Here is a 10878-nt window from a genome sequence, read left to right as displayed (position 1 = left end):
GCGCAGCAGGCACAGGGGGGGGGGGGCAGAAGACAAGTGCGCACAGCGCCCAAATGGGGGCCTTGGGGGAGATCAAGATAGTCATTGCCTACTGCTCATTTCAGGCCCTCATTGACAAAGAGTTGAGTGAAGAAAGAGCGAATGCCACTAATCTGACTTCCGTCAAGCAACAGATAGAAGGTGAACTAACTAAAAAACACGAGGAACTCAAGAATGTTAAAGAAGAATTCCGAAAGGTAACTTTGATGAACTGTAGTCATTTTATATATAAAAATAGAAACTGTACAACAGATTTTTTTAGTGTATATCTCATAGCTACTGTGTGTATTAAGGATAAAATGTTATATGTCAGAGGTCAGCATACACATGATTTAAAATATTTATGTATAAATATTTTCTTGATATTTAAACATGTGTCTTTAAACACTGCCACTTAGCTATTCCGTGGCCACTACAGGTATTCCCATAGATTTCAGAGTGTGTGAATAGCTGCTCCTCCTGCTGTAGGCTGTATTTCTTCTCGTTGGCTTGCATGTCACTACAGGATGTAAGAACTGACAGAGGAACCGCAGTGTGCAGTAGTGGGGCTGATATATTAAACACTTAGAAGTATTGAGCAGCTGGGGACCGGTAAAAATGGCGGCATATCAAGACACAGGCCACTAGAAAGGCAAGTATAGATGCCATTCTATTACAAGCAGGGTTAATTGAAACGTGACCTCTTGCAGCGGTCACTTTGTGTTCCTTATACCTCAAATCCAGGCAGATTTATTCTTTAGATTTTTTTTTTTTAAATCACTAATAATGCAGGTATGTGTTTAGTAAAATATCATGAAGGCCAGCTTCACACCTATGCATTCCAGCAACGCCTATCTTATTGGGTTTTACCACAAACCATGCACAGTCGTGTGTCTACAAACATTGCACAGGAGCTCCATTTGTGACTGCAGCAGCTGCAGCCTCTGCTGTATTATTTAACAAGTCTCAGCTGTCACCTTCACAGCCAGGAATTGCTGGTTAGAGAGGCAGGGAGGATGACAATGGTCAATAATGGAAGTTTAAGCAATAATCTTGGATTAAACTCTACTCAAAGTATGTGTTCTTTTTAATAGCAAACAAGCAGTTTAGAGGAAGCCAAACAGCTACTGATTAAGCAGAAGCTTGAGCTGCAGGGTAAGCTTGAAGGCTCTACTACAGCTCTTCAGCAAGAGAAGAAGCTACAGCAGACTCTAAAAGATGAAATGAAAAGGAAGGACGAGGAATGGAAAAAGCAGCATATAGAGCTGCAGAATAAACTGGTAAGTCACAATTGTCCATAACACTCACAATCAATATTATATGTAATTGTTTGCTGCTAGTTCTTCAAGATTTAAACAGTAATTTCTAAAAAATCCTTTATGATAAATTGCAGTGCTGCCTAGCTGTGAATACATTTACATTGGGGATGCACCGACATCGTTTTTCTGGTATTGAGTTCAAGTACCAATATTTCTTTTACCGATTTTTATTTTTTTTTTATTTTTTTTTATCGGTACTCGTTGATACTGGAAGTCCCATTAAGGAAGGGGCCACGTGTAATGACTAGCCGACCGGCTTCCCGATTAGCAGGGAAGACTTCTCCATGCTCCCTCGTCTCCAGGTGATGAGGAAGCATGGAGCCGGCCAATCAGGAAGCCAGGGGGCGAGTCATTACCCACCCACCGGCTTCCTGATTGGCCAGGAAGTCTGCTCCAATGCTCCCTCGTCACCAGTAGTGATGGGCTCGGGCGTGTTCGCAGCTCCACGTGCCAAGCCCGCCGGGCGGCTGACAGCGTGCAGCGCCAATCACAGGCACTGAGACATTTCCCGATCTCTGCAGCTACGGACCGGGAACATGTCTCAGTGCCTGTGATTGGCGCTGCACGCTGTCAGCCGCCCGGCGGGCTTGGCACGTGGAGCTGCGAACACGCCCGAGCCCATCACTACTGGTGACGAGGGAGCATTGGAGCAGACTTCCTGGCCAATCAGGAAGCCGGGCAGCGTGCAATAACTCGCCGTCCAGCTCCCTGATGCTGGAAGTTCATCCCTAATTTACAATATTTTAGAACTTTCCAATGGCACCTCACAAATAATTGGTTGGTTGTCATTTCACTCTTTTCTAGACCACAGAAACAAAGGAAAAAGAAGAGCAGAGAAAGAAGCAAGACGAGAACGAGTCAAAGCTCAATATGCAAATCACAGCTTTAAATGAAAATCTGGCTACTTTAAAGAAGGAATGGCAAAGCAGTCAGCGCAGAGTTAGTGAGCTGGAAAAGCAAACTGATGACCTCCGAGGGGAGATTGCAGTGCTGGAGGCAACAGTCCAAAATAACCAGGATGAGAGACGTGCACTTCTAGAAAGGTGGGTTCTATGCACTTTTCCTGGGGAACCCATACAACGCACACCTATCGCTTAAATTACCCCATGACTCAAATGGAATGGGTGACTTACTTCTTTTTATATCGGTGGAGGTATCCCTGTATAGATTTTGTAACTTCCACAAACACTTCTACAAAACCAAAACACTAAGTGAAGCTTATGGGAATCTGATTGCTTGTTCATTTGGAAGATACAATTGAATTGGTTGAAATAGGCAACTCATTGGTTGCAGTGCCATTTTAGTCTAGTTATCTTAATCAGGGGTTTTGTTTCAATAAAATATTTCTGAAATTAAAGTGGAACTCTTGCCACACATTTATTCTAGCTTTGGATGGAAGCAGGAAAGGTTGTCTATTTCTTTTTTTACTGCTGTCTCTGTACCCAGTTACTTCCTGTCCTAGAAAAATAGAAAATTAGATGAAATCTCCACAAAGTGAGGGCAAATCCCACCACTGACAGTTGTTCTGAAACAGGTGTTGCCAGATTTCCTGTTGAAATGACACCTCTCACTTTACTTTATACATTTTGTGTTCCAGCGATATAGCTGCTAGGAAAGCAAATGAGCATAGCTATTCAAATAGAGACATATTAAAAACTAAATCTGAAATAAGGTCCAGCCCTTCCCCACAATGTATATAAAAAAAAGAAATGGATCAGTAATAGAAGATGAAGGTAATGCTTGCTTTTCCTGATGTTAGTTTTGATTTTAGGGTCAGACCACTTGGAGTCTAAAATCAAAATAGGAATCCAAGGACCTGTAGCACTCCTTACCGGAACTTCCCAATTGTTAGTTGAGGGTGCTCGCAGTGACCGCGGATGGCGCCGCACTTAGCATAGGTAAGTTATACTTACCTATGCTAAGTGTTGGTGTGCTAGTGACGTTCCTATACTTACCTAACATCAAAATAGAACACGGTCTATGCTCAATGGACTGAAGTAGCAGTCACTCCTATAGCAGTCACTAATGCTGTAACCACTGTACAATACTCTTTATATTGTATTTGCTTTGATTTTGTTTTGTTTTTTTCAAGTAATAATCTCTGATACTCTACGGGGTCTATTTTTAAACAGTTTTTGGGTCCTTTTTGTCCTGTTAATATCTGTGAACGATTCTTTTGGATAATTAATGCCAAAAACGATTATTCTTATATTTTTCTAAGTTTAAGTGCACTGTTGTAATATTACATTATGGCCACTAGATGATGAAAGGGAGCATAGGAATACGTATTCGTTGTTTATATATACACGCCGAGTGTCTTAAATCATGTTTTGTTAAAGAACGCCGGGCAATCAAAAAATTAGCCCATGCAGTGGGTGAAGTGTTTGTTTTGTTCTTGGGGATAAAATAAAAAAGATACACTCACCTGATCCTTGGTCCTGCTGCAGTGACTGTTTTCCTCTCTCCCTCTTTGCTCTGGTGGAATGTCTCCCGGCGTCCTCACGTCTAATTCACTTGCATTAGACGTGACGATGTCATGGGCCTTGGACTGCCGCAGCCCAGGGGAGAAGAGGCTGCAGGGACAGATCTAGCAGCCACGTGGGAATGAGGATCAGGTGAGTGCTTTATCTTTATTTTAGCCTCTAGACCAAAATGAGCACTAAACTAACTGGAAAGAAAAAAAGGAAAAGTAAAAAAATTAAAATAAGGAAAACTTTACCTGTCTGTTACAATTTTTTTTAGTATACTTCCTGTAGTTCATTCAGTTTAGTGTAAACGTTCGTCATCTGTAGGATGCTAAGTGTAGGAACTGAGTAGCGGGACATTGTAACTCCAGTAACTCCAGTGTGCATGCACAGGAGTTAGGTCACCAGTGGATACCATGGAAGGAAGATAGCTGGTACAGGAGATAAAGACAGAGATGGTGCAGCAGCATGGATTACCGACCTTGCATTGCTGGAGGAGGGCAGATTCTAACATAACAAAAAAAGTATGACTTACAAAGATGTACAGTACAAGTAATTCCCCGGGCTTCTTCGTGTAACCAGAGATGCACGTGAGGTAGAACGTTCTTCATATGCTCATATCTGCCAAACAGTTGGGCATTACATTTGAGTCCATATTGGAAAGTGAATGTGGATCTGTGCTCTGTTTTATTCTAAAATTGTATATCTCTCTTCTGTCTCTCTTTATGGACCCATCTTAATGTATATTTAACCCAAAAACAGTATTTCTGTGCACTTATTGAACGGATATAGCAAAACACTCAATAGTATAATTTACAGACCAAAAAAAGAAGTAAAAAAAACAAATAAGTGAAGTCAATTGTTCAGGTTTTTACATTTACTTTCATTCTAACATGAATTCTTAATTCATTTTTTTTTCTTCTGTTAGGTATCTGAAAAGTGAAGGGGAAATTGAAAAGCTGCAAGCCAAAATTGTTGAACTCCGGAAAAAAGTAGATGAAACCACCTACGCCATGGAGGAGCTTGGTAGAGAAAATCAGTCCCTACAGGTAGACTTTGGCCTTACATGAAGTCCGTTATAAGTCAGCCATATCCAGTTATATTCTGTGCATTTTGGAATACACATTTTTTAACAATCAGCTGAGTTGGCTAGTACTAGTTCCGGAGGTAGACTCTACATTTTCACAACTCTTACTGTGAAGAAGCTTTTCTGTATGCAAGGGTTAAACCTCTCTCCCTCCAGCTGCAAAAAAATGCTCCTTGTCCTTTGGATGAGTGAATCATTTTGTACCAATTCACTATATGGACCGTTTATGTATTTATACACGGTGATCATGATGCTTCTTCTCTGCAGAGAATAAATTCAGTTCGGCTAACCTTTCCTCATAGCTTTCCTCCTCCATTCCTCTTATGAGTTCCCTTTCTCTGCACCCTCTCCAGTTTCCCAGCATCCTTTGTGTGAACTGATACCCAAAACTGAACTGCATATTTCAGATGAAGTCTTACTAATGCTTTGTACAGGGGCAGGATTATGTGCCTTTCTGGAGTCTATACCTCTCTTCTGAAATATTTTATTGTCCTTTTTTCAAAATAGAGTAGACTGACAACAGACACGTTACATGGATCTTGGCGATTCTATATTATGGCCGATCATTTCTAAAAAAAAAGTGGAGATCCATAAAAGGGAGGAATGTGGTTAGGGTGGGAATATCATAAAGGGAACAAATAAGGGATATAGATGTACCCATGGGATTAGAACCATAAAGAAAGAACATAGATATATCGAAAAGGAAACATAAGCATTAGAAACACTTAAAGGAGAACTATGAGGCGAGTGAAAATCACTCAGCCTCACAGTTCTAGCCGACCTGTGACAATGAAACTGTCACAGGTAGGCTCAATAGATCGGGAAGTTAGCGAACACATACCGTCACTCGCTCACTTCTCGATCTATCCCTGCAGAGAGCCGTGACTGTCACTCACATCTCCTTGCAGATTCTCACCGCTCCGATCCTCCAGCGCTGACTGGTCGGCTCTACAAGTTTAAACAGAGTCCCGGCGGCAAAAGTTTAAACAGCCCCGGTGCTGGCAACGTACACTGTACGTCGTCAGTCACGAAGGGGTTAAGAAACATTTAATACAGTAGAAATGGCTACATCTTTCTTAAGGTGGTTAGGTGTGACCTTTATTAATGTAAGGAAGTTAATTTGTTACTTTGTTAATTACTAAGGATGTAAGGTGTCAAATCAAAACACAATTTCATTTTAACAGAATGTATGTGACATGAATTGTGTAATGTATAAAGTACATATAAGATAATGATAACGATAATGTCTGTCCCTCATCATGGTTTGTCCACGAGTCTTCTGGGAAGCGTGTTACATTGAAGAGAATTTGATTTCTCAACAAGTTTCATAGTAAAAAGCAATAGCAGGGGAGCGCTCCCTATCCACTTCACAAAACTCGGTCATATGTCCAGGCATGTTAGGCTGGGTTCACACCTAGGCGTATCGAAGATGCGCGTTTTTACCGCGATTTGCTGTAAAAAACGTGCAACAAACACGCGTTTCCGAGGGCTACTTGGCTGTATCCCAATGGAAACGCGCAACAAAAACGCCCCAAAGAAGCTCCTGTACTTCTTTGGGCGTAGGACGTTTTGTAGCGCGTTCCTACGGCCTGTAATACGCCCAGGTGTGAACCATACCCATAAGAAATAATGGGATTTCGATGTTTGAGCGTTTTGCAGAGCTTTCGAAACCCGCTACAAAACGCCCAGGTGTGAACCGGGCCTTAAAACATTTCAGGGAGGTGCAGATTTCCTAGAGCCCTGTTTAAAGCCTTATCCAAGCATATATCTTGGATAAGGCTTTAAGATAAGATTTTGCTTGCTTTGCAGCTTGGCAGTTCATTCTATTATTAAGTCTATGATCTTACAGAACACCCAGGTCCTTCAAGGTTATTGACTTTACCAGGTAAACTTCCCTTAAAATGTACTCATGTTTTAGTCCCCAATGTATTACTTTACATTTGTTAACATTAAACCTAATTTGCCTATAGTTGCTCAATCATCTGGTGCATTCAGATCTGCTTGTAAGTTCTTGGATTTTATCTCACTACACAGCTCAGTGTTATCTGCAAACATAGAAATGGTACTTTTATTCCCAAACTCTGTCATTTATAAATAAGTTAGAAAGTAAGAGTCCCAACACTGAACATTGGGGTACACCACTAACAACATCAGACCATTCAGAGTATAACTCTTTAATCACTACTCTCTCAATACGGTTTTCTTTCCATTTACAGACTGAATGTTCCAAGCCTATAGACCTTAACGTACCAATTAGCTGTCTGTGGGGAACTGTGTCAAACAAAGTCCAAGTATACTATATCCACAGCCAGTGCTTTGTCTAGATTATTGCTTCCCTCCCTATAAAAAGAAAGTAGATTCGTTTGACAACTTGTCTTTTGTGAATCCGTGCTGACTATCGCTTATAATCTTGTTTTCTAGTAATAACTCTTCTATGTGGTCTTTTATCAAACTGTGTGTGTGTGCGTGCGTGTGCGTAATGTTTTGTGGGTTTTAGTAATTTTTAGACCTAAAATGTGGATTATAACGTGTGCAAAAAAACACCAGTGAAAGGGTTAAAAGAGAACTACGGGGTCAGGGCTTTTCCCCATAGTTCTCCTAAGGGTAACGGGAGGACACAAATTAGTGTCCTCCTGTCACCCTAAGCTCAGTATACCGCGAGCTGTAGCTTGCGGTATACTGAGACCGCCGCAGCCGGGACGGATCCCGACATTACTGTCAAGATCCACCCAGCTGCGGGATTGACAGCTGGCTCTGTCTATCTAGAGGCAGAGCCAGCTGTACCCGCCCCCTCCCCCGTCAGTTCCGCCAGTCAGCGCTGGAGGATCGGACAGGGGAGGGGGAATCCCTGCAGGGAGCCGGGAGTGATAGTTACAGTAGAAATGGCTACATCTTTCTTAAGGTGGTTAGGTGTGACCTTTATTAATGTAAGGAAGTTAATTTGTTACTTTGTTAATTACTAAGGATGTAAGGTGTCAAATCAAAACACAATTTCATTTTAACAGAATGTATGTGACATGAATTGTGTAATGTATAAAGTACATATAAGATAATGATAACGATAATGTCTGTCCCTCATCATGGTTTGTCCACGAGTCTTCTGGGAAGCGTGTTACATTGAAGAGAATTTGATTTCTCAACAAGTTTCATAGTAAAAAGCAATAGCAGGGGAGCGCTCCCTATCCACTTCACAAAACTCGGTCATATGTCCAGGCATGTTAGGCTGGGTTCACACCTAGGCGTATCGAAGATGCGCGTTTTTACCGCGATTTGCTGTAAAAAACGTGCAACAAACACGCGTTTCCGAGGGCTACTTGGCTGTATCCCAATGGAAACGCGCAACAAAAACGCCCCAAAGAAGCTCCTGTACTTCTTTGGGCGTAGGACGTTTTGTAGCGCGTTCCTACGGCCTGTAATACGCCCAGGTGTGAACCATACCCATAAGAAATAATGGGATTTCGATGTTTGAGCGTTTTGCAGAGCTTTCGAAACCCGCTACAAAACGCCCAGGTGTGAACCGGGCCTTAAAACATTTCAGGGAGGTGCAGATTTCCTAGAGCCCTGTTTAAAGCCTTATCCAAGCATATATCTTGGATAAGGCTTTAAGATAAGATTTTGCTTGCTTTGCAGCTTGGCAGTTCATTCTATTATTAAGTCTATGATCTTACAGAACACCCAGGTCCTTCAAGGTTATTGACTTTACCAGGTAAACTTCCCTTAAAATGTACTCATGTTTTAGTCCCCAATGTATTACTTTACATTTGTTAACATTAAACCTAATTTGCCTATAGTTGCTCAATCATCTGGTGCATTCAGATCTGCTTGTAAGTTCTTGGATTTTATCTCACTACACAGCTCAGTGTTATCTGCAAACATAGAAATGGTACTTTTATTCCCAAACTCTGTCATTTATAAATAAGTTAGAAAGTAAGAGTCCCAACACTGAACATTGGGGTACACCACTAACAACATCAGACCATTCAGAGTATAACTCTTTAATCACTACTCTCTCAATACGGTTTTCTTTCCATTTACAGACTGAATGTTCCAAGCCTATAGACCTTAACGTACCAATTAGCTGTCTGTGGGGAACTGTGTCAAACAAAGTCCAAGTATACTATATCCACAGCCAGTGCTTTGTCTAGATTATTGCTTCCCTCCCTATAAAAAGAAAGTAGATTCGTTTGACAACTTGTCTTTTGTGAATCCGTGCTGACTATCGCTTATAATCTTGTTTTCTAGTAATAACTCTTCTATGTGGTCTTTTATCAAACTGTGTGTGTGTGCGTGCGTGTGCGTAATGTTTTGTGGGTTTTAGTAATTTTTAGACCTAAAATGTGGATTATAACGTGTGCAAAAAAACACCAGTGAAAGGGTTAAAAGAGAACTACGGGGTCAGGGCTTTTCCCCATAGTTCTCCTAAGGGTAACGGGAGGACACAAATTAGTGTCCTCCTGTCACCCTAAGCTCAGTATACCGCGAGCTGTAGCTTGCGGTATACTGAGACCGCCGCAGCCGGGACGGATCCCGACATTACTGTCAAGATCCACCCAGCTGCGGGATTGACAGCTGGCTCTGTCTATCTAGAGGCAGAGCCAGCTGTACCCGCCCCCTCCCCCGTCAGTTCCGCCAGTCAGCGCTGGAGGATCGGACAGGGGAGGGGGAATCCCTGCAGGGAGCCGGGAGTGATAGTCATGGCTCTCTACAGGGATTGGATCGAGAAGTGAGCGAGCGACGGTATGTGTTCACTCACTTCCCGATCTATTGAGCCGACCTGTGATGGTTTCATTGTCACAGGTACCCTAGAACTATGAAAATCACTCACCTCATAGTTCTCCTTTTAAACTTATTGCCCACAGAAATATATTTAGCATTGTGTTGTGAAAACAGTGATTTGAAACAGTCCCATTCTGTTCTTTGTTTTTTGATGACAATATTCCCTCCCAGCCTAAGTCTTGAAGAGCAGCCCTCAGCATTGTGTTCCAGTATGTGCTTATTCTTTACAACTCTAATTAGATGAAATCATGTTATTGTCACTGCCACCCAGATTTTCTTTTATATGAACATTTGTAATAAGCTCCGCATTGTTTGAGATTACCAGATCCAGCCGAGCATCATTTCTAGACTATACCATAAAAGTGTCTTGTAATACCTTTTTAAATGCCCGCCCTTTTACTGTCCCAGCAGTGCCATTACAGCAGTCAATTTCAGGATAGTTAAAATCCTCTATTATTACCAGCCCTTGCAGCCCTTTCTATGTAAAAAGCTAAGCCTCTACCTCCTCATTAACTCCAGTATGCACACCCATATGTAACTCCACCCATAATGCCTGAATACACTGATATATCTTAAGTAGATATGGCTTATTCATTCTAAACGTTTCTTTTCCACATCACAGATAAAACACAGTCAGGCCATTAACAGGAAGTGGACGGAGGACCATGAAGTACAAAACTGTATGGAGTGCGGGAAAGGCTTTTCTGTAACAATAAGAAGGGTAAGTGATAATATTTCCATACTGTAATGACACACTCCAAATAGTGCCTACATCTGACTGCATGTTTGTCGGCTCTTGCAGACCACAGCAGATACCCCCACCACAGTTCCCCAAACAGTTTCCACTAGGCAGGAAAGCACACAATTGTCTAAAATGTATACTATACTTTTGTTTGTCAATGGCGGTTGCCTGGCTGCTTGTACTCACCTGATTTTGAATTGGAGTGTCCAGCAAGCTCATATAAGTGAAAGTGAGGTGTCTATAGACTGTAGGCCTTTAAGTGTCTTTTAGTGCTGCTAAATATCTTGGTAGATTTTTAGTTCATGGATTTTAATCCTATCTGTTCACTTAGGTCATTATTATTAGGGATGCACTGATACTGAGTATTTGGGCGAGTACTCGTACTCACCCAAATGCTCAGATGCCTGGCCCAATGCTTCCTGTATCAGGAAGCCGGGCAGCGCTTGCATGATTACATGCTGCCCGGCTTCC

At 41.8% G+C, this 10878-nt stretch overlaps 1 protein-coding gene across 1 annotated transcript in view; it reads left to right on the top strand.

Moving 5' to 3' along the window:
- EEA1 (early endosome antigen 1) overlaps positions 1–10878 on the top strand; it is a 96721-nt gene that overhangs the window by 84524 nt on the left and 1319 nt on the right. Inside the window, exons 25-29 of the mRNA XM_018560237.1 lie at positions 105–236; positions 1113–1298; positions 2142–2380; positions 4731–4851; positions 10288–10386. Of these exons, the coding sequence (XP_018415739.1) occupies positions 105–236; positions 1113–1298; positions 2142–2380; positions 4731–4851; positions 10288–10386 (777 nt within the window). The remainder of the gene's footprint in view (positions 1–104; positions 237–1112; positions 1299–2141; positions 2381–4730; positions 4852–10287; positions 10387–10878) is intronic.

The sequence above is a fragment of the Nanorana parkeri genome, unplaced genomic scaffold, assembly GCF_000935625.1.
Source record: "Nanorana parkeri isolate BGI_ZX_2015 unplaced genomic scaffold, ASM93562v1 scaffold442, whole genome shotgun sequence".
In the NCBI taxonomy this organism is placed as follows: Eukaryota; Metazoa; Chordata; class Amphibia; order Anura; family Dicroglossidae; genus Nanorana; species Nanorana parkeri.
This window is presented reverse-complemented; position numbering and strand designations above follow the sequence as displayed.